Source organism: Chiroxiphia lanceolata, chromosome 27, assembly GCF_009829145.1.
Source record: "Chiroxiphia lanceolata isolate bChiLan1 chromosome 27, bChiLan1.pri, whole genome shotgun sequence".
In the NCBI taxonomy this organism is placed as follows: domain Eukaryota; kingdom Metazoa; phylum Chordata; class Aves; order Passeriformes; family Pipridae; genus Chiroxiphia; species Chiroxiphia lanceolata.
In genome coordinates this window covers 1,725,956-1,752,558 of record NC_045663.1, presented here as the reverse complement: position 1 = coordinate 1,752,558, position 26,603 = coordinate 1,725,956, and the positions used below count along the sequence as shown (strand labels likewise).

At 55.8% G+C, this 26,603-nt stretch overlaps 2 protein-coding genes across 3 annotated transcripts in view; both read right to left on the bottom strand.

Annotated features, from left to right (window-relative positions):
- Positions 1-16: 16 nt before the first annotated feature.
- Positions 17-5,796, bottom strand: ISYNA1 (inositol-3-phosphate synthase 1). Its single transcript, XM_032712351.1, has 11 exons — positions 5,537-5,796; positions 4,358-4,482; positions 4,106-4,267; positions 3,047-3,176; positions 2,776-2,969; positions 2,524-2,673; positions 2,229-2,444; positions 1,982-2,146; positions 1,794-1,907; positions 1,485-1,702; positions 17-415 (listed from the first exon to the last, which is right to left on the bottom strand). Exons 2-11 carry the CDS (start codon positions 4,469-4,471, stop codon positions 205-207), a joined length of 1,674 nt encoding a protein of 557 aa, XP_032568242.1. The 5' UTR covers positions 4,472-4,482; positions 5,537-5,796; the 3' UTR covers positions 17-204.
- Positions 5,797-12,816: 7,020 nt separating this feature from the next.
- Positions 12,817-26,603, bottom strand: part of ELL (elongation factor for RNA polymerase II) — a 56,867-nt gene continuing 43,080 nt past the window's right edge. Inside the window, exons 7-12 of one of the 2 annotated variants that reach the window (XM_032711706.1) lie at positions 24,795-24,891; positions 21,322-21,826; positions 18,632-18,698; positions 16,163-16,334; positions 15,232-15,276; positions 12,817-13,665 (exon numbers count right to left, since the gene is read on the bottom strand). In XM_032711706.1, the coding sequence (XP_032567597.1) occupies positions 13,561-13,665; positions 15,232-15,276; positions 16,163-16,334; positions 18,632-18,698; positions 21,322-21,826; positions 24,795-24,891 (991 nt within the window). In that variant the 3' untranslated portion in view covers positions 12,817-13,560. The remainder of the gene's footprint in view (positions 13,666-15,231; positions 15,277-16,162; positions 16,335-18,631; positions 18,699-21,321; positions 21,827-24,794; positions 24,892-26,603) is intronic. The other variant, XM_032711707.1, reaches the window with a different exon arrangement.

Genomic DNA, 26,603 nt, shown 5'->3' with positions numbered 1-26,603 from the left:
GCTGAGGCAGGGGGGGTCTCTCTGTGCTCCGGGTTTATTGGCGGGTAACGAAGCTTCACAGTTTGGAGTCGCCGGCGGCGTTTGGGGCGGGGGGGGAGGAGGAAACAACTCATGGACCCCCCCTCTTCCCCCAGGCCCCTGCCCAAATCCACCCCCCCACCCCCCTAAAAAGCTGATCCCAAAATAGAAAAGGGGCAGTGGGTGTTAGTCGGCCCCGTCGACGTGCAGGGGGGTGTGGGGGGGCCCCGGCCGGGGGGCACAGGGGTGCCCGTTGAGCTGGGTGGGCACCGGGCTCTTCTTGGGGGCCAAGGGGCAGGAGGCCCCCCCGGGACAGGCACGTTTGGGGCTGGGGGCCGGTCGCTGCATCTTGTGCTCCAGCAGCATGTGGTTCTGGGGGGGCAGCCCCAGGCAGGCCCTGGGGGGGCACAGAGAGAGAGAGGAGGGGTCAGGGGTGGGCACCCCAGGGTTGGGGAAGGGGGGTGGGGGTGGCACGGGGCACCCACAGGGTGGGGGATGCGGTGGGTTGGGAACTGGGGGCACGGGATGGGCATCTCAGGTGCTGGGAGCCACTGGTGCTGGGAGCAGTGAGCACTGGGACCCACTGGAGTTGGGCACCTCAGCACTGGGAACTGGGACCCACTGGAGTTGGGCATCCCAAGCACTGGGCACTGGGACCCACTGGTGCCAGGACCCATTAATACTGGGCACTGGTATTGGGCATCCCACTGGAATTGGGCATCCCAGGCACTGGGAACTCTGGGCATGGGGCATTGGGACCCACTGGTGCCAGGACCCACAAACACTGGGCACTGGGACCCACTGGCATTGGGAACTCTGGGCATTGGGCACTGGGACCCACTGGTGCCAGGACCCATTAATACTGGGCACTGGAGTCCACTGGAATTGGGCACCTCAGGCACTGAAAACCACGGGCATTTAGCACTGGGTACCACTGGAATTGGGCACCCCAGGCACTGGGAACTCTGGGCATGGGGCACTGGGACCCACTGATGCCAAGACCCACAAACACTGGGCACTAGGACCCACTGGCATTGGGAACTCCGGGCATTGGGCACTGGGACCCACTGGTGTAGGACCCCCTGGGCACTGGGTACCAGGGTCTGTGTGTGTTGGACACTCTGGGTATTGGGGCTCCACTCCCATTGGGCACCCCAGGACTGGGAACCAGGGACCCATCTGTGCTGGGACCTGTTGGTGCTGGGCATCACCAGGCACTGGGACCCCCAGCACCTGTGGGCATCACCCCCCCACGACATACTGGCACTGAGACCCCACCCAGCAGCACTGAGCACCCCAGGCCTTGGGCTCCAGGACCTGCTGGATTTGGACACCCCAAGGACACCCCACTGGTGCTGCCACCTTGGGTATCCCATGACAGGACTCCTGCCAGCCTTTGGGTGCCACCGTGGGCACCGGGGCGGGTGGGACGTGGTGCCCACGAGGACGGGGGGACCCCCGGGTACCTCAGGATGTTCTCGATGCAGCTGCGCTGGCGGAAGAGCGCGTTGACCACGGGGGTGCCCTCGGGCACCAGCGGGGCCTTGCAGAGGAAGGCGAGGATGGAGAGGACGCTGTGGAAGCCCTGGAATTCGGGATCGGCCTCGGTGCAGAAGGTGATGCGCTGGCACAGCTCCGTCAGGATGGCCAGGTCCAGGATGATGGGGCTGGCCAGCAGCGAGTCCTGCGGGCACCAAGGGGTGAGGAGCCACCCCCTGGCACCGAGGGGACACCCCAAGGACACCCCGGGGACACCCCGGCCGCCCCCCACGCACCTCGCAGGTGTTGTGGATGACGATGGTGTTGGTGCCGCCCATCATGATCTCCGACGTGTACTCGTCCAGCGCCCGCTTGCTGTCCCCCACGTAGGGCACGTACTTGATCACCACCTGCGAAGCCACGGCCCCGTCACCCCCCTGTCACCCCCACGTGTGTGTCACCCCCCCCGCGCCCCCCAACTCACGCAGTGGTCGGGCTTGTCCTGGGGCCCGTAGAGGACGGGGTTGGCCTGCACCGTGTCGTCCACCACGTTGCTCTTGGAGATCTCCTTGGAGCGAAACTGCTGCGGCGCCGAGAGGTTCTTCCCGTCGTTGTTGCCCAGGTGGTTGTAGCTCACGATGGATTTGGTCTGGGCAGGGGGTGAGGGCAAAAGTCACCCCTTGCCACCACCAGGTGCCCGCCCAGGGCAGCTCCCTGTCCCCAGCACGCACCTTGAGCCCGGCGCCCACCAGGAAATCCACCAGCACCGACTTGAGCTTGGTCTGACCCGACTTGAAGTCGTCGCCGCCGATGAAGACGCGGCGCTGGGCGGCCAATTCCACGGCCCCCGGCACGAAGGTGTTCTGGGGGGAGCCGTTGATGTAGGCACAGCCCTCCAGGATGCTGGCCACGGCGAAGAGCGTGGACGGGGACACCTCCAGGCCTTTCTGTTGGGGGACAGGGGACGGCTCAGCGCCACCGGGGTGGGGTTGCCACCCTCCCGTCCCCCCTCGCCCGCGGCCCGACCTCGATGGCCCTCAGCAGGTTCTCGGCCGTGTCGTTGAGCCCCGGCACGACGTCACAGAACCGCTCGGTGTTGGCCGTCCACAGCACGATGACTTTGTCCAGCCCGGTGATCTCCTTGAAGTCCCGGATGTCCCTGCGGATCTGCTCCACCTGGGATGCGGCCAAGGAGGGGACGTGTCACCACCACCATGGTCACACCTCCCCATGGCCCCGCTTTCCCCTCCCACCCTGTGCCATCCCCCGCCCCGGGACCTGCTGGGCCATGGAGCCCTGGAGGACGTTGTCCGCCCGCTCCTCCTGGTTGGCGGCGATGAACTCGGGGATGTAGATGGAGGGCCGGGGCTTCATCTTCTCCATGTGGGGCCAGAGCTGCTCCTGCAGCGGCCAGTCCAGCACCTCCGCCCGCCGCATGGCCTCCGCCAGGTTCAGCGAGGAGATGTCCCAGCCTGGGGTGACCCAAGCGCTCAGGGTGACCCCACACACACACACACGTTGTGGGGTGTCCCCCCGGTGTCCCACCTACCGTCGAAGATGATGTCGTTGGGGTGCACCATGGGCAGCAGGTCCCGGAAGGGCACGTAGACGTCCCCGGTGGGGCCGGTGCCCAGGCACACGGTGGAGGCTTGGAGCAGGGAGCCGTAGTAGTTGGCTTTCTGGGATGGAGAGGGTGAGGATGAGCCGCTGGCATGGGGACTGGGGAGTCCCAGTACCTCCAGACTGGGGGGCTGGGGCTGCAGAGCCCCTCTGAGGGGGTAGGGAGGAGATTGGGGTGCAGGATGCAGGTGAAGCCGAGCTCTGTGTCCCCATCCCTGTGGGACAGCTCCTGGGGCCCAGGGACATTGCTGGGGTCACACTGGGGACACCCACCCCACTGAGGTCACATAGGGGACACCCCCTGTGCTGGGATCCCACTGGGGACACACCCCTTCACTGGGGTCCTGCTGGGGACACCCACCCTGCTTGGATCACACTGGGGACAACCCCCTGTCACTGGGGACACCCACCCTGCTTGGATCACACTGGGGACAACCCCTTGCAGGTTCTGGTCTCACTGGGGACACCCACCCTGCTGAGGTCACAGTGGGGACACCCACCCCACTGGGGTCACACTGGGGACACCTGCTCTGCTGAGGTCACAATGGGGACACCCCCCCTTGTTTGAGGGACACTGGGGACACCCACCTTGTTGAGGTCACACTGGGGACACCCACCCCACTGGGGTCACACTGGGGACACCTGCCCTGCTGAGGTCACAGTGGGGACACCCCCCCTTGTTTGAGGCACACTGGAGACACCCACCCTGCTGAGGTCACACTAGGGACACCCCCCTTGTTGGGGGGGCACACTGGGGACACCCACCCCACTGAGGTCACACTGGGGACACCCCCCTTGTTGGGGGGGCACACTGGGGACACCCACCCCACTGAGGTCACACTGGGGACACCCCCCTTGTTGGGGGGGCACACTGGGGACACCCATCTCACCAGGGTCCAGCTGGGGACACCCACCCCGCTGAGGTCACACTGAGGACACCTCCCCCCCCCACACACACACTTTCTGGGGTCACACTGGGGACACCCACCTTGCACCCGGTCTTGGTCATCCAGGACAGCCCCAGCCTGTTGGCCAGCACTGCCGCCGTCACCGTGGTGCCGTTGTTGCCCCCCCAGCCCACCAGCATCACCCCCAGGCGCGGGACCTGCCGCGCCGTGCGGAAGGTGAAGCGGGTGGAGCACGGCCGCACCTGGGGACACACAGACACGGGGGACAGACAGCTGGGGGTTAACAGAGAGCCCCCCCCAGCCCCCTCCCCGAGCCCTCTCCCCCTGCCCACCTTGGTGACGCCGTTCTCCTTGCAGACGTGCACGGTGCTGTACGTGTACTTGGCCTCGATGAAGTCCTTGCTGTAGGTGACGTTGGGGCTCTCCACAAGGAACGGCTCTGCCATTGTTCCTGGAGCTGGAATAGGAGGAAATGGGTGTCAGCGCCGCTGGCCTGGCACGCCGGCACCCCCCCCCACCCCCACCCCCGAATTCCACCCTCCCCACACCCGCCCCCCCCGGGCCCTCCGCCCTGCCGGGACGTGGCTGTGTGGCCAGTGGGGACTCTTGGCTCCCCGCCCTCCCAGCGTGGTGGTGGCACTGGGACGGCCACCGCAGCCCCTCCCCACCCGTGTCCCGGCACCGGCTGCTGCCCCCGGGACAGGCAGGGAGCAAAGGGGGTGAGACTCCCGCCCCGGGGCCTCCTGGAGCCTCCAGTGAGCCGAGGGATGCAGGGTCCCCTCAGGGCTGTCCCTCCTGTCCCCTCCCTGGGGGTGGCAGGGACCACAGGAGGGCGTGGGGGACTAGGGATGTTCCCAGGGTATCCCTGCACGCCGGGGTGTCCGGGGGTGTGGGCGACACGGGGACCAGGGCTGTGCTCACTCCCTGGGGGTGACAGAGGTGGCTCCCAGGTGACACGGGGACCCCCTGCACCCTGCGCTGGCACAGGGGGCACGGGCACCAGGGCTGTCCCTGCTTCTGGGGGTGCCAAGGGGTGCAGGGGATGTGGGGACGGGGGGTGTCTCTACACCCTGGGGTGCGGAGGGTGCAGGGACATGGGGACAGGGGCCGTCCCAGCTCCCGGGAGTGCAGGGAACTGGGGAACAGGGGCTGTCCCTACACCCTGACAGATGGGACAGGGGACACGGGAACCAGGGCTGACCCCACTCCAAGGGTTGTCCCAGGGGACATGGGGACCAGGGTTGTCCCTGCTCCTGGGGGTGGCAGAGGGGGCACGGGAACAGCGGCTGTCCCGGGATGGCACAAGGGACAGGGGCACCGGGGCTGTCCGCGCTTCCACGGGGAAAGGGGATCTGGGGACAGGAGATGTCCCAGCACCCGGGGGTGCCGGGGGACACGGGGACCCTCCCGAGGGCACGGGGGGACACGGATCGGGGCCTGCCCCCGCCCCCGGGGGGTCGCAATCCCGAACCTCTCCGGGGGCCACTCCCGCCGCCCCCGCGGGCACTCACCGGGCCGGGCCGCGCTGGAGGCGGCGGAGCCGGAGCCGGTGTCCGTGTCAGTGTCTGTGCCGGTGTCCGGTGCCCGTGCCCGGTGTTCGATGCCCGGTGCCGGCGGCCGTGCCCGGTGTCGGGTGCCCCGGTGTCCGTTACCCGGTGTCCGGTGCCGGTACCCGGTGTCCGGTGCTGCCCCGCGGGGACGATGCGATCGCGCTGCGGCCGCTCCCGCTCCCGCCGCTTAATCGGCTCCGCGGCCCCGCCCCGGCCCCGCCCGCGCCCGGCCCCGCCCCCCCCCCCCCACGTGCCCACCGGCACCGGCAGCCCCGGACCCCCCCCCCCCGAGCTCCCCCCGGACCCCCCCGACCCCGCTCCCGCCGCACGTGCGGGGCTCCGGTACCGGGCACGGCACCGGGGGGGGGGGCCGGGAGGTGTCGGGGGGGTGTCGGGGAGGGGGGAGCGGCCGCTGACCCGGGAAGGGGAAGTGTCGCCGGGGCCGGTCCCGGGCCGGGGCCGGGGGTCCCGCCGTCACCTTCCGGCCATTGACAGCCCCGGGCCGGCGGCTTCCTGCGCCCGGGAATCGCGGGCGCCTTCCCACGGCGCTGCTCCCACGGGGCTGCCAGCCCGGCACCCCACAGCCCCCCGGCACCCCACAGCCCCCCGGCACCCCACAGCCCCCCGGAACCCCACAGCCCCCCAGCACCCTGCTGCTGCTGCCAGCACCGGCACCCCGGCACGGGCACCCCAAAAGTCATGGTACTCTGGGACCCCCTGGCACGGGCACCCCAAAGGTCATGGCACCCTGGACCCCCTGGCATGGGCACCCCAAAGGTCATGGCACCCTGGACCCCCCGGCACGGGCACCCCAAAGGTCATGGCATCCTGGGACCCCCTGGCATGGGCACCCCAAAAGTCATGGCACCCTGGGACCCCTGGTATGGGCAACCTAAAGGTCACAGCACCCTGCAGCCCCTGGCGTGGGCACCCCAAAAGTCATGGCGCCCCAAAGGTCACGGCAACTCCAGAACCCCTGGTCTGGGCACCCCAAAAGTCATGGCACCCCAGAACCCCTGGTCTGGGCACCTCAGAAGTCATCGCACCCCGAAAGTCATGGCACCCCAAAGGTCACGGCACCCCAAAAGTCACGGCACTCCAGAACCCCTGGTTTGGGCACCCCAGAACCCCTGGTTTGGGCACCCCAAAAGCCATGGCACCCCAAAGGTCACGGCACTCCAGATCCCCTGGTAGGGGCACCCCAAAAGCCATGGCACCCTGCACCCCCTGGCACGGGCACCCTGGAGCCCCTGGCCCTCCGGAGCCCCCAGCACGGGCACACCCCCACCCCTGCAGCCCCCCCCCCGGTCCCCGCCGGCGATGCCCGGGGGGCACCGGGCCCCGTGTGCGGCCGCACCCCCCTCCAACCCCCCCATGCGTGCCCGGGGAGCGTGGGGGGTGCCCGGGCTGGGGGGTGGCACAGAGAAAGGGGCCGTGTCCGGCCCCCCGCTGGCGGCCCCCGGCGTCCCGCTGCCTTTCAATGGGCCGCCCCGCTTCAAAGGGACCCCCGGAGCCGGAGCAACGCCCCGGCCCCCTCCCCACCCTCGCTCCCCGCAGACACGGCGAGGACAGCTCTGCCCTCCTCCGCCACCCACCCCGCTCCCCGGGCTCGCTGCCATCGCCACCCACCCTCCGGCACGGCACAGCGGGACGGGACCCACCGGGGCCGACCCCGGAGGGCACCTGCGGCCGGGCGGGCGGTGGTGGAGGGCACGGCGGTGCCGGGGGGTGTGTGGGGGGGGGGACCGCGTCCGGCCCCCTTTGGCCGTGGAGGAACAATGATCCCTTGGTGCCGGGGCTGGAGGAACAAAACGAGCCCCGCGCTGGAATGCCAGTGCCTCAGCAAATTATTGAAACAAAAATAACATTTCTTTGTACAATAATCCTGGGGCGGGGAGGGTCCGGGGCAGCGCTGCCAGGGGCCCAGAACTGGTTTTTTTCCACCGCTTTTCCCATTTTTTTTTTTTCTTTTTTTTTTTTTTTTAATTTCTTTTTTTTTTTTTTTTTTTTCTCTCCTCGCCCCCCTCCCAATAACTCCCACCATTGTTCCTTCCCCCCTGCACCCCCCCCCCCCCGACACACACACTCCCTTCCCACTCCTCCCACGCTCGGCACCGCAGAAAGCGGGGCTCCCTTGTTCCCGCTCGCCCAACGCGTCCGTGGGCCGGGAGCCCGGGCTGGTCGCCCAAACGCCTTCTCTGCCCAGCTGCCGGGGGCTGGCCAGGGGCCAGCGCGGCCACGGCGGAGCCATAGCGACCGGCCCGCTCCCCCAGCAATGGTGCCCTTAACCCCCCCCTTCTCCCGCCAGACCCCCTGCTCCATCCCCCGGGATGGGGTTTCCAGGCCACGCAGCCCCCCCTTCTCCCCCTCCGCTGTGTGGTCGTGCCCTTAAAACCCCGCGGCGGTTCATTCTAAGCAGGTTAAGGGGCTGATCCCGCAGCAGCCGGGGATGCTCCGTGCGAAGTGTCCTCCCCCCCCCTCTGCCCCGCTGTCAGCCCCGGATTGACGCCCTACAAACAGCCCCAGCGTTCCCTTGCCACGTTTTTCCTCCCTGCACAGTTGGGTTTTTTCCCCTCGTGTAACACAATCCCAGGCTCTGACCCTTCATTATCCCTGCTGGCAGCTCCTCATCCTCCTCCCTATCCCTGTGCCATCACCCTCCGGGCTGCCCAAGGCCGGGCCCACGCCTGGAAGGGAGGGAGGGAGGGAGGAGGGAGTGATTTGGGGTGTTGTGCTCGGCGCTGGAGGTGCAGCAGCTGCTCTGGGAGAGGGACCAGCACCATCGGACCGTGACAAGGACAAATTATTCTAATGAGCTTCCTCCTGTAAACGAGCCGCCAGCAGAAGGTGCACAGGGAAAAAAACCACGGGGGGGGGAAAATCCACAGGGGAAAAAACCCACAGAGGAAAATAAAACCCACAGGGGAAAATACCACAGGGGAAAAAAAAACCCCCCACAGTGCTGTCCCCGTGTTTCCAGCATCACTCAAACCTGGCCGGGGCCTTCCCACACGTGCACGACCCCGTTTTAAGGGCGGCTTGTGCCCGATATCGTGTAAAGTGACACTTTTCCCAGGTGTGACCTGGATTAATAGTGAATTACTGGAGTCCAAGGCTCCTCCTGAGCCTGCCCCCGGCTTGGCTTCGGCACTGGGGAGGGACACCTGAAACAGGAGATGCTCCCGGTGCTCCCGCCGCGCTCCCGGCCCGGTGCCGATAAGGAGGCGGCAGCAGGAGCCCGCCTGGCTCTGGCACAGCAAACGCAGCCAGTAAATTTCCACTGGGGCAGCTCCGAGTTAATGAGCTCAGTGCGTGACCCCGGGAGCTGCCAGCGGTTGGGAGGAATTCCCCAGGAAAGCCGGGAGGGGATGGGGACCCTTCCTGTGTGAGCGTCCCCCGAGCGACAGGAGCTGGCCTTCGATCCGCTCCGAGATGGTGAAGGGAGGGCTGGGGGGGCACAGCTTGGCTCGGAGGCAACATCCAAAACTAAAACTGGAGGATTTTGGGATTTGCCAGAGCATCAAGCCCAGCTCCTGCTCCGTGAGCGAGTCCCACCAGCCCTGGGAGCATCGTCTCCCTGTGTGGCTGCTGCTGCTGCTGCTGTGTCCACCCCAAGGTCAAGGACAGAGCACAGCCCTCCCCGTTCCCCCCAGCTTGAAAAAAATAAGCCAAGGCTGTGTAAGATCTTATTTGAGCCCTGGATTATTTTCACCTTCTCCACAGTTTGCTATTTTGGAGGTAGAATCCTGAATCGGGCACTAAATCCGAGAGAACACAGGCTCGTTATGGACATGGGGGGATCCAGTGCCATCACCGTGGTCTCTGGCCCTGTCACCTGCTGTTTGAGGGAGCCCCCAAGAGCAAGAAAACAGCAGCTATCCCAAGGATTTTACGCTCCTGAGTGGTTTTGTCCTCGATTTTATTCCGCCTGCTCCGGCCTCGGGGATGCTGCCGGAGGCAGGACCAGAGCAAGGCACGGAGACAGCAGGGAAAGGGACAGCCTGGACACAACGGAGGTGCTGTTTGCATCCCGAGGTTTTGCTGGATGATTCACACGGGTGGGCGGAGGTGGGAGCTCCGGCAGCATGGACAGTGTCTGTGCCAGGCTCATCCCCCCCCCCGGCTGCTCCAGCGTTGCCATTCCTGCTCCAGCTCCTGCTCCCCAGGGATGTGACTCACTCCCCACGTCAGACCCGGCTGGGCTCCCGGGGAGGGGATGGGAGAGCCCCCTCCATGGATTCGGAGCATCCCTGAGCCTCCTGCTGCTCCAGGGCCACGGACTCCCCGGGCTCTGTGCTCCCCTCTAACCCTCCGTGCTGACACAGCCCCAAAAGCAGCTTTTCCTCCAAAAAAAAAAACCCCAATGGTGCTGGAGTGGGAAGACCCCCAGCTCCTGCCAGGGCTGGAGGCCGATCCCACCGGAGCAGGGCAGCATTCCAAGGAGTTGGCCCACTCCAAGCACCTCTTCCCTCTCCTCTTTCTTACCTACTCCCTGCTCTGACACTTCCAACTCACTCAAGTGACCCGGTTCCTTCCCGTTTCCTGCTTCCAAAACTCCACGCCAGCCATTTATCACCTTTCCCTTTTTGAGCTTCCTTGCAGGGAGAAGCACTGAAGAGAAATCCACGACCTTATTGTCTGCTTGTTTTCCAATACAGTGAATTTATTATATGTTGCAAAATCAGCATTCAGCTTTTTTTTTTTTAGTGTACAAAAAAAAAGGACACTAGCTCTTAAGAAAAAAAAAAAAAAAAAAGATTAGGAAAGCTGAAGACTATGCTGCCTTGAAATTGTAACATTTTGGCAAAGTGAAAAGCTCTTTTTTTTTTGTAAACTCCAACTCCATGGCTCAATATAGTTTTTATCCACAGTACAATATTACAAAGTAAAACACAGTATCAATAAGTTAAGATCATACTTAATCACCTAGAACTGGTTTCTATTAACCCAAAAAGCACAAAATTTTTTGCCTAAGCTTCGTCATCTCTAAAAAGGAAAAATAAAATAAAATAAAATAAAAATAAAAAGGCAGATTCGACTACAATTCTTTTAACACAGTCCAAAAGAAAAGTGAAGCAGGAAGTTGGTGGATGCTAATTGGGTCTCACAGTTTGGATATTCATTAAATATTTTCAGGGTTTTTTTTTCCTTTTTTTTTTTTTTTTTAATATTCAAATTTTTTTAGAAGTCCCAGAATATACATGTAAATGTACACAATACATCTTTGTATACAACTCTGTTTGCAAAAATATCTTATAGCAGATGTATAAAGATTGAGATCCATCTCTATCCCCCCCCATGAGCAACAAAAAAAAACCCCCAAAAAAACAAAACAAAACAAAACAAAACAAACCCTTTTGAAATTAAGGATCAGGAGAAGTGTTTTCCACGGAAGAATTTACTCATCCTGGGTTTGTAGCTGCTGCCTCTTCGACTTTCTTTGCTCCTCCACAGCCAGAACGAAGCCCCCACCGAGCCCCAGCACTGGGAAGTTCAGCCTTGCCCCCAAAAAACATGGAATTTGGAAGGTCTGGCAGCGACGGTGTCCCCAAAAAACATGGAATTTGGAAGGTCTGGCCCCGGTCAGGATTTGCAGCGACGGTGTCACGGCAGCTCCGGGGGTTGTGGCATTCCCGGTCCTCCTAAAGCCCCCTCTCCCAGATCCCCACAGCTCCACCTGGGAGCGAGAATTCCCAGCTGGGATCCGAGCCCGGAGCCGCTCCCCGCTCCGGAAACTCGGGGTGAGACCCCACGGAGCAGGGGGACAGGAGTTTTCCAGAGAAAAGCTCCTTGCCTTCGGAATTCCCGGGGTGTTTCCCAGCTCTCCCTGAGCAGCAGAAGCACCACCAACACCTCCTGAGCTCCAGGTGTGATTTGGGGAGGGAGGGAGGGAGGGATGGGATGAGATTCCCACTGGGAATGCCCTGGGGAGGGTTTCTGGGATGCTGGTCCCCCTCTCCTGACCAGGGCTGGGTTTGGGGACCAGTGGCTGCCCCAGTGGCTCCCTGAGGGCCACTGTGTCCCTTCAGCTGTCACCTTTTCCTTGGAAAAAAAAGGGGCTGGCAAAGTCCCAGGGAGAGACCTCAGAATAAAGTGACAAAGCAAAGCAGTGGCCTTGGCTGTGTGACAACAATGGAATTACTATTGGTATTATTATTATCATTATTGTTAATTTTCTCTTCTTTTTTTTTTTTTTTAATACAGCAGATGGACCCACTTTGGTTTCTCTGGGGGCAGGAAAAACTCCCAATACTCCCCGTGCAAGAAGTGTTTTCCCCCCTTAACTCTGCCATTCTGCTCCTTCAAAGGGTGAAAAAGGCTCTTCAGTGCAACCTCCAAGGGAAGGAGACTCCACAGGGAAGGAATCCTTTACTTTGAGATAAACGGAAGCGGGAAGAAGTCAAATCCCACAGGCTGGCAGGATTAAAAAGGGGAGAGGGGAGAGAAAGAAAGGAATGGCAGAGTTAAAGGACACCTTTGTGCTTTTTGGAGTGTTTCTCACACCCTGGCCATACTCTAAAATGTTCCCTTCAATCCAAAATAAGGGGGGGGGGGGAAAAATCAGGAAGCAAGACTGCAGGGAGAAGCTGGCTGGATAAAAGCACACCAGTGGAAGGGATCTGTGTGGGAAAACAGCACCTTACTGCTCTCACACTGCCTCTGAGAAGGGTTTGCTGCTGCTCCTTTGGAAGGGCAAACAAACAAACAAACAAAAAAAAAATCCCAGGAGAAAGCAAGGCAACCCCCCACCCCCTCCTCTCATGGATCAGGAATAAAATAACTCCCTCTGGGTGACTATTTGATAAGTTTTAGTGACACTGCAAGGAAAGGTTCCCAAACACTTGGCCTAAAAGGGAAAGGGGGAGGCACACTTTTAGAAAAAGATGCTTATGCTTTTTACCACCCCACCCCCCCTTTTTTTTTTTTTTTTGATACAAAAATAGACCAGAGAGTCTCGTCGAGCAATTAATAAAACCTTGGCTGCCTCGGTAGAAAATTCTAAAAGTCAAAAAGACAGACAGGAGCTGGAGCCAGGTCTCCATCTTCCCAGTTACTCGGGCAGGTGGAGGAGAACCGGGCGGGCTGAGGGGGGGGCAGAAATCCCGCACGAAAAGGGCGAAAAAAACGGGATTTTGGGGGAATTCTGGGGTAATTTTTGGGGGGAAGGGGGACCCCCTGAGCTGCCACAACCCCCCCCCCACCTTCCCAGAGATGACAAAGCAGGGACAGACAAGGAGAGCTCTGGGTACGTGGTGTATTTACGCGGTGCCGGGAGCAGGCGCAGCCCTCGTTCCGACGGTCGCTCGGAGCAGCAGTTCCAGTTCCTCACCATCTGCAGGACAGTTTGTAACCCCCCCCCAAGTGGAGCTGGGGGATTACACTTCATGCCAAAAACTTAATTTTAATTCCATGAAAAAAAAAACCAAAAAAAAAAAAAACCCCAAAACAAAACTACGGATTCTTAACTTCTTTGGGAGCTTCGGTCACTTTTTTTAGGCAAGTTTTTTTTTTTTTTGGTGTGTTTTTCTATTTTTTGTTGGTGGTTTTTGTTTTTTTTTTTCTTCCCTTCCCTTAAGTGTCAAAGGCTGGCTTTCCAAACAAGCAGGTTAATTTCGTTTTGTCCGTTCATTCCGACGTTCAGAGAGGCTTTCAAAAAAAAAAAAAAACCCAAACAAAAAAAAACCAAAACGAAACAAAAAGAAAAACAAAAAAAAAAACCAACCCAAAACTCGGGAGGAGCGTGCTGGACGTGTGGACACGACAAGATTCGGCATCATAAGTCATCCCCCAAAAGTTCTTCAACCACGAGGAATAATTAATGCTCATCTCTGAAAGGGATTTTTGGGTGTATAAAAGGGGGAAAAAAAAAAAACAAAACCCAAAAACAACGTCCAGGTGACTGGTTTTTTTGTTTGTTTTTTTTTTTTTGTTTTGCTCTACCCAGTCCGGGGGGGGGGAGGAAGAGGAGGAGGGGGGAGTGGCAGCTAAAACTGCTGCTGGTCATACTCTGCTATGAGTTTTTTGATGTGAGCCAGTTTGTTGTGGAGGTATTCGCAGCGGTTCTTCTCTTGGCTGTAATTGGGGTTAGTCTGGAAAAGAGAAATGAGAAGGCAGAGGTGGGAGGTGGTTCTTCACGAAGCCCAGGAGGGGTCAAAACAACCACAGAGAAAGGTAGGGAATCGTGGAAGGGTTTGGGTTGGAGGGGACCTTAAAGGCCATCCAGGGACACCTCCCACTAGCCCAGGGTGCTCCAAGCTGGCCTTGGGCACTTCCAGGGCTGGGGCAGCCACAGCTTCTCTGGGAATTCCATCCCAGCCCCTCCTCACCCTCTCAGGAAGGAATTCCTTCCCAATATCCCACCTAAATTTCCTCTCTTTCACTATGAAGCCATTCCCTGTGTCCTGTCCCTCCATCCCTTGTCCCAGGTCCCTCTCCAGCTCTCCTGGAGCCCCTTTTTAGGCCCTGGAAGGGGCTCTGAGATCTCCCTGGAGCCTTCCCTTCTCCAGCCTGGCCTTGGACACTTCCAGGGATGGGGCAGCCACAGCTTCTCTGGGAATTCCATCCCAGCCCCTCCTCACCCTCCCAGCAAGGAATTCCTTCCCAATATCCCATCTAACCCTCTCTCTGGCACTGGGAAACCATTCCCTATGTCCTGTCCCTCCACCCCTTCTCCCAAGTCCCTCTCCATCTCTCCTGGAGCCCCTTTTTAGGCCCTGGAAGGGGTTTTAAGCTCTCCCTGGAGCCTTCCCTTCTCCAACCTGGCCTTGGACACTTCCAGGGATGGGGCAGCCACAGCTTCTCTGCCCAACCTGTGCCAGGGCCTCCCCACCCTCCCAGCCAAGAATTCCTTCCCAATATCCCATCTAAAAACCTCCTTTCTTTCAGTCTGAAGCCACTGACATGCCCAAGGAATACTCAATTTAAAATGGACCTACTCCTGTATTCCTCAACAGCCTGATCAAACAAAACAAGGAATAAAATCCCTCTTCAGCATTATCCAGCTCCAGGAGCCTCATCCCAGGGAATGAGCTCACCTGAGTGAGGCTCAGCCTAAACTGGGAGCAGCTCCAACAAGCACCACCCGCCCTCTGCCCCCAGCTGGGAGCTCTGGATCAAAGCTGAACATCCAACACCCAGGGAATCTCCTCAAAAACCTCCTAAATCCCTCAGGACAACTGGGCTCAGGATCATATCAACAGATTTAAAAGGAAAACCCCAACCCCCTGCTGGTGTGTGGGTGTTTTTTCTGCATAAACAGAGAGAAATTTAATGTTTTTCACGAGGAGAGATCTGGGGGCTGTGCCCCAGACACTGGACCTCGTGTACCAGCCCCCCCCCCCCCCCCCCAAAAATCCTGGAGGATCCTGTTATCCCTCAGCCTGTGCATCTGAAAACACAAACTGTTCTTTCCCTGGAGAGATAAAGGCCCTGATTTCACCCAGCCATTGTGCCACGGCCACGGCTGAGCGCTCCCAGGGATCCCAGCTCCCCCCCAAACCCTTCCTGAGCTGCTTTCTGGACGGGCTGGAGGAGCTGAACAAAGATCTGCTGGAATGCCTCAGAGCCTGGGTTTGCACTTGGCAGGGGCCCATCTCTTTCAGTCACACCAGGGGCACCACCCAAAAGCCTTTTTGGGGCCAAGTACATTCGCTTACCTTTTTAATTTTCCGGTATTCCTGTAAAATTTGATCATGGATGGTCTAAAAAAAAAAAAAAAAAAGGGGAGGGGGGGGTAAAAATTAGGTTTGTTATTTTCAGTTCTGCAACCTCCCGCAGCAGGAAATATTTCCTGATGGCTCAATGTACACGATTCCTCCAAATTCCAGCCGGAATCTGCTCCCTCCACGACTTCCCGGGTGGCTACAGCCAGTCTCTGATTCCATGGATATACTGGAGCTGACTCCAGAGGCACTGGAAGGATCAGGCCCCACTCCCCAGCTGTGAGAACTACCTGTAACAGGCACCTCAGTTCCAGGATAACTGACATTTCCAAAGCTCCAACTGAATTTTTTTTCCCCCCAAAATATTAAAAATCCAGCGAGGAATCCCCGAACTTTGCAAGGAGGGAGGGGAGGGATGTCTGAGGGAGCTTCAGCACAATAGGTGCTCTGTAAAAATCCTGTTTATTACCCTCAACCAGGCTTACTTTTTCAAGCTAATGAATAGCCAAAACTCTTTAAAAATCACCCTGACAAGTCCAATAATGGTGCATTGGGAAGATCAAAGATTCCAGAGGAGCAGATGACCCCGTGCTAACTCCCCTTCCAGCCCCGATACGCTCCCATATGTGCAAATATGAGTTTTTCTGGCTGGGATACACTAATAGCTTCCAGCAGCTTTTGGCTGAGGACGCCAATTGTCTCACTGAGGCCTTTCCTTGTCAACAAGTCCCATGATGTGGCTCCAGCCTGAAAAGGGAGCAGCACAGAGCTGGGAGAAGGGCAGACCCCAAAGCTGTCGGCTGCGCGCACGTTCCCCGCCGGCTCCGGGTGGAATTCCGGCACCGACCCGCCCAAAAAAACGGGGTTTTAACGTGTATTTAATGTCTATTCAACGTGTTTTAATGTGTATCCTGCCTCTTTGTACCTTATATTCTTCAGAGCCCTGCAAAAGCTGCTTGAGCTTGGCGTCCAGCTGCGTGAAGCGCCGGGTTATCCGCTCTATCCGGGCGTGCAAGTCCCTGTACTCGTTGTATTCCGCGTTGAAGTCGTTCTTGTAGCTCTGACGCTGCTCCGAGGAGGAAATGGCCGCGTATTTTCTGCGGGGAAAAAGGGGTTTGGGGGGAATGGGGTTGGGGGAATTCCCTCTGGGTGATTGGAAAATGAGCCCTGCGCGATTTGGAACCGCTTTGACGGGAGGTCGGGAAGGAATCGTCGGCTGCGAGGGTGGGGAGGCACTGGAAGGGTTTTCCCAGAGAAGCTGTGGCTGCCCTGTCCCTGGATGTGCTCCAGGTCAGGCTGGATGGTGCTTGGAGCGACCTGGGATAGGGGAAGGTGTCCCTGGATCCACTTTAAGCTTTAAGGTCTCTTCCCACCCCAACCAGTCTCTGGGATTCTGGGATTAAGGTTGGAAAAGCCCTCCAAGCTCAAACCCAACCACTCCCCCAGCACTGCCAAGCCCACCACTAACCCACGTTCCCAAGTGCCACATCCACATGCCTTAATTCCCCCGGGGATGGTGATTCCCTGTTCCAGTGCCTGACCACCTTCCAGCGAAGGATTTTTCCCTCACAGCCAATCTAAACCTCCCCTGGTGCAACTCTGAGGCTGTTTCCTCTCATCCTGATTTTGCAGCACAGTAGCAACATTGGGAGGTAACTGTCAGGATTATTGCCTTGACCTCCCTGTAAAACAAAACCACTGTTTTGCTCCCAAAACTTCCTATCTCTGCCAGATAAGTGTGGGACACACAGGTACACAACAGCCTGGGAGCAGCTGTGGGTGGAGGAAGACACTCAGATAGTGCTGCTACAGCTTTTCTAACTCCTGCTGTCCCGCAGAACATGGAGTTCTGCCTCTGTGCCAGGCACTGGAACAGCAGGAATACGATGCTTCCAGTGCTGAGTCTTTAAAGGAACACAGAAAGCACTGAGCCATCGTTTGCAAAACGCTCACAGGGGTGATTATGTGGCAAGAGCACGACAAGAAGCCACGGTGAGGAGCTGGACTTCGTTTTCTAGCACCTTCTGGAGACACCCAACGTTGCTCACGGTGAGCAGATGTGGCCCCTGGGGCCCTTTGGGAGTGATTCAGCTCAACAAAAAAAGCCATTAAACCTGACATTTACGGCCCTCGCTGAAGGTAAAAACTCAATTTTTGGGAGGGGATGGCTGTAATTTGCCTCCCTGACTCCGCTGCAGCAGCCCCAGCTCGGCGCTTGAGCACCTAAAAGGCAATTTAGGCCTCAAATTAAGGGGGAGATTTCACTCTTTTAACCTTTTAAGCACTTTTTAAGTGCTTTAGCCTTCAAGAACTGACTCCTTGCTGCAGGTTGGGATAAAGAAGCATCAACACAGGACAGGAGGTAAGTCCTCTACCAGCACAAAACATTCATCTTCACGATTAAAACAGCTCTTAAAATGTGCAACAGCTCCTGTAATTTAAGGATCTGACCAGTTGGATCCCACCAGGTGAGAGCAGAGAGCTCAGAAACCTCCCACTGATGCTCTGGAGAGGGACCAAGGGGCTGTAATATCCCTTTGTAGGAGGGATCAGCACATCTGGGAAAGAAACCACCCCCCAGCCACCCAAATTCCTCTGAATGGCCCTAAAAGTGTCCCCTTGAAGGGGCTGTTTGGGGTTCACAGAGCCCAGAAAACCACACAAGAATCCTTTATCTCCTCCAGTCAGCTCCAACTTCCTCCTCCATCCCTTCTCTCCCAGTGATCCCAGCTCTGATGGAATCAAACCCCAGGCTGTGACATGCACAGGGAACATCCCCCCCAGCTACACTTCCTCCCCATCCCAAAGCTTTGCCTGGAACAGGTTTTGGGGTTTATGCAGATCCTGGGCTTTGTGCACGGGGTTTTTTTTTTTGGAGTGGGTTGTTTCATGAACCTCGAGGGGATCTCATTAAAGAGTCAAACAACTCAACCCAGGGGTTAGAACCTCCCCTTAAAGAATATTTCACTGCTTTATGCTGATGATCTTGGCTCTGGAGAGGGGAAGAATTAGCAAACCTCCCCAAATCCTTCCTCGCCTTGTCTTCCACAACATTAAAGCAGATTATTTCCTCTCCGAGTTTCCAACTGTAACATGGAGATGTTTAATCCTTTCCAACCCCTCCAAGGCATAAAATGTTTCCTGAACTACTTCAACAATCAGTTTATAGGAGATAAACCTGAACACTCCACAGCCAGGTAAAGAACTGATCTGATGCCAAGTTAAGTCTCAGAAACTCTGCAAAGCTGGATTCACTCTTTTTTTTTTTTTTAACCCACCTTACAAAGTTCTATCAAATAACATAAAAGTCCAACAAAAATCCCCAGTGCATTGTGATTTTTTTAGCTTGAAACACGATCCCAAAGTGACGAAGCAACCCATAAAAAATACTTACAATAAATAATCTGGCATTTCTGAAGTTGATGTTGGTACACTAGAATTATTGCATGTTCCATTTAAACCTGAAAAAATAAAGGCTTGTTTATAGACGTTCTGAAAACTTCAAAGCTCTTTGCAATTCAACTTCAAACCCTCATGAACTCGTCTGCAACATCCAGTTTATGGAATTCTAAAGGATTTCTGTTTTGCTTGGAACCGACAGAGACAGAAGAGCCACAACAAGGTGGTTGAGAGTTCAAGGCTTCTCTACTATTTGTCTGTCAGCAAAACAACCCCAACATCAGCCAGGGTGAAAAAAATCTGACTTTAATTGGTGTATAAACATTGCCTGGAGTGGGATAACACTGATAGCACCACTGGGAATGGGAAAAACACGTTCTGAGCCCAGAGAACAGAGCTGAGCAAGGTGAACGTTCTTTTCTCCCACTCCTACACTTCACAGATTCCCCAGAGGAATATTCCAGGTGCAGATTCCTGATGTTGGCAATCCAGAGCCCTACAGGGCACCACACAGGGGTTTGCAGGGAATGCAGCTCTCTCCTCACACAAATCCAAGTGCTCCCTGCTCCAGGAATTGGGTTCAGCATCGATGAGGGCTCAGCTAAGGATGTTCAGGAGTTTCAGGGATGGGAGCAAAGATTTCAGGAGGAACAGGATTCAGAGGGAGCCTAAACAAGACTCATTCTCAGTGTAAACCAAGCACTGCAGGGTAAATTTGGAGGAAGAAAGCGAGTGGATCCAGGTTTGAAAAGGGATATTTCTCACAAATTGTGTGTTATACTCCCAAGTCCTCCTCAGTCAGCAACAACCTGATTAGATCTTTTTAAAAACTGGTTTTTCCCCCCCTGAATTTCTACAGAAAGGCTTTCCTGGGCAGAACGAGAGAATGGCACCAACCCAGGGTTTATAAAACCACCCCAATCTCAAATTCCCACTGCAGACAATCCCGGTTTTCCCTCCTTCCCTGCCCACAGCGTGGAAGAGGCAGGATGTGGGCTAAGGAAGGTTCAAGGCTCGTGGAGGAGAAAGGGAGACAAGGAGGTTTGTTCTGCCTGTGAGTGCCACCTACTGACGCTGAGAGGACCCCAGAGGTCCCTCTGGAAGAAACTTCCCAGGAGAAACTTCCACTCCTAGGGGAAGGTGTCCCTGCCCACGGCAGGGGTTGGGATGAGATGAGCTTTGAGGTCCCTCCCAACCCAAATTTTCCACGATTCCATCCAACATTTCCCTTCAGCCCCAGGGGGGGAAGCGGGGAAGGAGCAGGACGAGGCACAAAGGCACAGAAGGAAAATCTCCCAGTGCTGGATGTCCAGGATCCAAGCAGGACTGACCACATCCTGTTTGTGACTGCTCCCAATCCAGCTCGGATTCGTTACCTCCCAAACAGCAGCAGGAACAAAACCCAACTAATTAACAGACATCCAGTCATTAAGCTGTGAGGCCAAACAGAGAAGGCTGGTGAAGGCTCAGCAACCTCAGAATTTGGGGTATTTGGGTATTTATAAGAAACAGGGACAAAAAAATGAAGAGAGAAAAACTTGTGTGTGACCATCCAGAACCACCCCGGAGGTACCCGGGGAGGGAAACCCACATGGGAGAAAGCCAACACTCCCAGAAAAAAACTGGGATTGACACCAGAGAAGGTTAAAGGAGAAGAATTATCTAAAAAGCTGATCCTGCAGTGCCACACAACCATAAGACCCATGGACTGCCCTTAAAATCACTGCTGAGCCACCAAAATGCTTCTGTAGGTGCCACAAACGCTGTGGGGAAGGTGAGAGCTGACACCAGCTCAGCCCCAGGGCCCTGGGAATGGCTCCCTTTCCAGGAATCCAGCAAATTGGTTTCCATTCCCAAGGTACTGTCCTTTTTCTGAGCCAAAATTGGATGATTTTCATGCACCAGGCACGAAGGGGAACGTGGAAAGCAGGAGCAGGGCAAAGGAAAACGAGATGGATTCAAAAAGAAATTTAAAAGATACTCCCAGAGGCTGGAGGGGAAGTCCCAGAGCCCTGGGGAGCTGGGACAAACAGCAGAAAACATGGAAGCAGCAGGAAAGGCAATGGATGGGATTGGCCAAGAGACATTCTCTGTTCTGGCTTCTAAGAGTTCACAGAACTGACTTTGAAACAGTGGTTTAGGGAAAATGTTTTCTGTATGAGATTCACTCTTGTGTCAGTCCCTGAATAAGTAAATTCAGAGTCCTAGTGGGATACAAGGAAGCTCTTCCAGGCTGGAAGAGCTGGTTGGATACTGCTTGGACAGCATTTATCACCAGATTTATCTATCACTTCATTTGTATCCAATATTAAAAGGTTTTGTGAGTAACTTTTCATTAAAAAAACCCCAACAGCAGTCACCACAACCCCCACGAGGAGCTGCTCTTCCCAGGCCTTGCTCCCTGCCTTTCATCCCCACGGATTATCCCGGCTTTTAATTGAACCAGGAGAGAAACACGACACGCTCTGAGGCAGTTCCAAGACAGCACGAAAGGTTAAACAGGAAAAACCTGTTGTCCTCTCTCTGGGGAGGAAGCACCTTTGGTGATTTGGAGGTAGGACAGCGCCGGCATCTCGTCCCCCGCGGTGTCTGGGAGCGGACAGGACGTGCTCCCTCCGTCCTCAAAGGATCCAGAGCGGGATCACCCCCAGCCAACACCAAAATTACCTCTCGGCCCGTCCTTACCTGTGACCTGCTCCTGGGGAACACTACCTAAGTCAGCGTTTTTTATTACTTCACAGTTCTGCTTCTCCTCTTTGCACTTCTCCTCGCCCTTCTTCTCCTTCCTCTCCTTCTCCTTGTCTTTGTGCTTTTTGGATTTTTTCTTGGATTTGACGTAGGAGCCGCAGTTGTGTTTGCTGGTCTGGGGACAGTCTGTGGGCGGGGGGTGGCTCAGCCTGTCCGTGGCCTCGCTGCTCTCACAGTCTCTGCCGTTGTGAGCCAGGTCGTTGCTCACATCCGAGAGGGGGTCGTGGGGCCGGGGCAGCTCCAGCACCGGGAGGTTGGAGCTGGAGGAGCTTCCCGACTCCGGGAGCGCCGGCGGCAGGGCAGGGGGGGGGGCGGGGGTGTCCTTCCCGTTGGAGGAGCTCAGCTTCCCGTTGAAGGTGGGTTGGGTTCTGTGAGCCAAATGCGAGATCCTGGGCTTTTTGTTGGCCAGGGGGTCGATGAACTCCAGAGGCTGGGATCGTTTCTGAGGAGGGAAACGGGAGGGAAAAAAAAAAAAGCGGGTGATGGCGAGGGCTCGAGGGTCACCACTAGGTGGTGGTGCAAGACAGGGAAGAAGGGAGTGTATTCCCGGGAAAAGCAGCTGATCCATCCCAAGCTGCTTCCTGACAGCCTTCCAGAGACTACAGCTTGGTGGGAGAGCTTAGAGGATCCCACCATCCCGTCAGGAATCACTGATCTCCCACTCTATCCAGACACAGGCCAGCTCTCACTGCAGCCTGTTTCAAATCCAGCCCTTTGGAATCCAAACCCCTGCAGCCTCCCCCTGTCCCAGAGATTGGAAACATCCCTGGAAGTGCCCAAGGCCAGGTTAGACCGGGCTTGGAGCAACCTGGGCTAGTGGAAGGTGTCCCTGCCCATGGCAGGAGTGGGACTGGAGGGGCTTTAAGGTCCCTCCCAACCCAAACCAGTCCAGGATTCCACGATAAAAACACAAGTCCTGGTCATGGCACAACATCCAGAGCACCCCAAATCCCCTGCAAAGGAAAAAAAAAATGTGCTCAGACCTGCAGGGCAGGGAGGGGGATTCACCAGTTCTGCATTTTCTTCCCTCCCAGCTCTGAGGTCACCAGCTTCACCCCTGCAACCCACTCCTTCCCCTTCTCGAGAGCCAGGCATTGCCCGAAAGAGCTGAGGAAGTGCCAACTGCTCAGTTCTCAGAAGTTCAGGCAAGAAAGGGGACATTTACAGCACTTCAAAAGCCACGTCACAGGGGCCAACGTGACCCCAGTGATCCTTTTTTTTTTTTTTTTTGAACAAGTGCAGAGAGGGAAGTTGTTCCCAGCCGTGCCCGTCAGCAGGATGGTCACAGGCAGCCTCTGGAGCAGCTCCACGTGCCCACACCTCCCTGGAGGCAGTTCTCCAGCCTGGAAAAGCTGCTCCATGGAAGAACCCATCCATCAGGCAGCAGAACCCAGAGCCAGACCCACGGCTGTCGGGCTCAGCCCAGCGTGTGCCAGCCAAAATCACCCTGGCCAGCCCTCTGTGTGTGCCCACCTGGCAGCTCCAGGGCTGCAGGAACTCTGAGCAGGGATTATTTAGTGCCCAGAGGAAAACAGGCGATAGTTCTGGGTATTTCTTTTGGATAATTCACTATTTTCTTTCTGTCTCAGGCAGGGCTGTGATGTGTTTGCAAATGGAAACGTTGCTCCATCGCAGAGGTGACGGCTCCAGGAGCCCCTAATTCACTCCTTTCCCTCCCTGGTTGTTACTCCTCTTTGCTAACTCAGGGGTCTCCAGGACTCTGCTCCACGCCAGGGATCCTTCCCACCTGTCCAGGTGATTAGGAAGAGGAGCTGCTGGTTCTGCCACGGAGCTCCAGGGGCAAGGCCAGCACGTCCAACCGGCTTTGCAACATCACCTCCCAGAACACACAGTGTCCATCTCACAGAGGAGGGGCCACCTCTGACTGAGGCTCTCAGAACAGATCACTAAAACCCCACCAAACTGCCCTATTTTACCACCCTTTCTCTCAACCCAACAGACACCAGCTTCACCTCCCTGGTTATGAGGTGGATGTGCATCCCATCCCTGCTCAGCCAGGCTTCCTTAGAATTACCAGACCAATCCTTTTTTTTTTTTTAACACCCTCATTCCACAGCTGAACTTTCCCAAAATGTTCTGCATTCCCGACTACCAAATCCCAGTCCTCTGCTGGCACTGCACCCATTAGCAGCCATCCCTTTCTAAACAGAAACTACAGCTAGAGAGCATTAAAAAAAGTGACAGCTCACAGTGCTGGCTGTGGTTTGGTGTCTGACACAACAGAATCACTACTGGAAACATTTCAATCCCCCATTTGGTTGCCCCTGTTTCACCAGCCTTTTCTAAATCCAAACCAACCAACCACCTTTTCTAAATCCAAACCAATCAACCAACCCCAAAGCTTCAAACTCCAGAGACCCAAACCATCCCCTACAGGCCTCTGAGTCTACCAAAACAGGGCCAGCCAGAAGCAAGACTGATTTTTCAACCTTATTTTTTTTCCAGAATCAGTTAAAAAACACACAAGCCCGGCCTGTTAACAGCACTGTGTGTTTCCAAGCTAACTTGAAGGTGATCTTTATTCCCCAGGAACATGCCCACAGCAGAGCAGGAGAGGATTTGGAATTAGCTACCTGGCAAACAAGTTACACAGTCCTTGTTCTCAATAGAGAATTGCCTCCCTCTTACTGCCAGAAAGCACATAATTTCTTTACCTGCTAATATTCTTTGCCACTAATCCTCAGTGCGTCTGTCCAGACAAGTAGGAATTACACATTCCATTGGCAGGAGAAGAATAAATACTCAACTTGTCTGGGCTGACCCACAGTGGAGAGAGAAGGGAAGGAGACATTTCACAACGTGAGAAACGCCTGTGCTGAGAGGATCCTGGGAAAAGTGGGGACAGACTCTGCCTGACACACCAAGCACAGCTCCTTTCAGGGGGGGGTGTTTCTTCTCATGGAAAAACCAGGCAAAATGTTCTTTTCACAGCTCCCATCCCAGAGCAGCCCAACCTGCCCCTCCTGGATCTGTCAGGGCCATTAGGCCGCAGAAGGTCAAGGGTTTTAATAACTCTGGAGTGTGTTTGGGAGCTGCTTATTAAAAGGCTTCGTTCCACTCAATTATTAGTAATGAGGAAAACACGAGCTCGCCCTCCCAGGAACTCCAGGAGGGATGTGGGCACTTGGGGAAAAGAATTCAGCCCTAAAAACTGAACCTGCTGTGAGGGATTCTCCCCACACGGCCAGAGGAGAAACAGATGCTGAGGGAACCCAGGATCAGGCTGGAACTTAATAAAACAGAAATAAAACCCCAACGACCTCCCGACCCACCAGCAGGTGATTATGGGGTGCAGACAGGCAACAGCTCTGCCTGGACACACCTCCAGCAGGCAAATCCATCAGGAGGAGGAGGAGATGGATCCCAGGGATCACCTTGGGATCACCCACCTGAGGGGGAGAGCTGGAGTTCACCGTGTCCTTTGGAGGGCTCAGGGAAGGTGCTTCTCCTTGAAAACCGCTGCTGTTCTGGGGCTGGCAGAGCTTCCTGGAAAACAGGAGGTTGGGGATGGTCAAATCTCACACCTTGGCAAGGCAGGAGGGGGCATTTCCCATCTTCCCACGGAGCAAAGAGCCTTTTTTTGGGCTCGGGATGAGATGCCACGGAAGCAGCTCGTTCAGGCACTGCCAGCTTTGATCTCTGACAAAGCCCAGGGAGGGGAAACTACTACAGGAAAACATCAGTGACAAGTGGTAATTCCTTATCTCCTTCCTGCTTTCCCATTCTGTTTGGTGATTCTCTAGGAATGGAGGGACCAGCGCTGCCAGGGAGGGAGGAGGCAAAGCTGAGCTCTCAGACACAGGAGAGGATTTTCCCTGCTGAGGATGGAACTGATTTTCCAACATTTTTTACCTCTTTCCTCTTGAACTTGTGATGTAAGAATTGCAACAAATTAATGACGGCCTCAGAAACACGATCCATGTGGAGATGAGTAAAACTGGCACTGAATTTTGAAGTGTAAAGGATATAATATATCATTCTTCTGACTGAAATACAGCTCAGTAAGACATTAATTGAACAAATTTCTGCTGAGATTTTGCTTTACCCAGTTAAAACTGACTTCAGGAGACAACTCAGAAAGCAAAGCTCACTGAAAAGGGGCTGAAACTCAAGGTCAGATGTTAAGGAATAAGTTCTCCCACTCATCAGCATCATTAAAACAACATTTGATGGGAACAGCAGTCCTTTCAGCAGCGAGCCCCTCTGGGTCCAGGAAAAACAGGATTATAACAGGAACTGCTGAGGTATTATTGGTCCACTAGGATTTACATTTAGGGCTTCACAATAACACTTTTAAGTTGCATCATGCAAAACAAAGCTACTCTGGGCTGTATTTGTGGCGTTTGACAAATAATAGAAACCTCTTGTAGCAAAAAAAAAATTACAATTATTATCATTTAAGTGCCTTAATTCCCCTTCAGGCTGGGTCTCTGCTCCTTCCCAGATCTTGGAGTGCTTTCCCAGCCCACCAGCTTTACCCAGACTGTCCCTCTACTAATCACCCAGAAAAAAAAAACCTACTGTTGCATCAAGTTGTAGCTGACAAACTGAAAAAAAAATAAAAAAAAAAGAAAGAATTCAGGGTTAAAGGTTTTTAATAAAGTAGCTCTGCAGTCAGTTTGTCACCAGCTGTGGAGCCCAAATAACCCAAGCCTAAATTCTTCCACGAGAAAACTACAGTCAGCATTAAAGCACATATTTTTTAAACATTAGGAAGATTATTTCAGAGATAATGCCCATGACTTGACAAGATTTTGCTTTTAACCTGAGCTTGAACCTTGGGCTGTGTTGCAGCAATATTTAGACATCATTTAGTCACAGCCAGCCCGGCTTTGTTTAATTTTATTTAGAACAAACTCAGCAGCTCAAGGAAAGTACTTGGGGATTGTGAAAAGGGGAAAGGGACAGTGACATTGCATCAACACCCTGGGGGAAAGTGGCTTTTTTGGGGGGCTGGGTCATCAGCCTGAGCAACCTGGTCATGTCTCCTAATTGTTAATTGTGGATTTAAGAAGGGAACGGAAGACAAATGGGTTCAGTTCAGGAGCTTTGTGACAGCTGAAGGTTCCATGGAATCCTGGAATGGGTTGGGTTGGAAGGCCCTTAAGGCCCATCCAGTGGGAAAAGAACCATCCAGTGGGAAAAGAACCATCCAGTGCCACCTCCCACCACCCCAGGTCACTCAGGGTCCCATTTTA

Excerpts from the sequence above, each read along its gene's own strand:
- ISYNA1 (XM_032712351.1), bottom strand. The coding sequence starts at position 4,471 with ATGGCAGAGCCGTTCCTTGTGGAGAGCCCCAACGTCACCTACAGCAAG. Across the intron at positions 4,268-4,357 it reads AGGAGAACGGCGTCACCAAG|GTGCGGCCGTGCTCCACCCG; the intron begins GTGGGCAGGGGG and ends GTGTGTCCCCAG. Across the intron at positions 1,703-1,793 it reads TCATCCACAACACCTGCGAG|GACTCGCTGCTGGCCAGCCC; the intron begins GTGCGTGGGGGG and ends TGGTGCCCGCAG.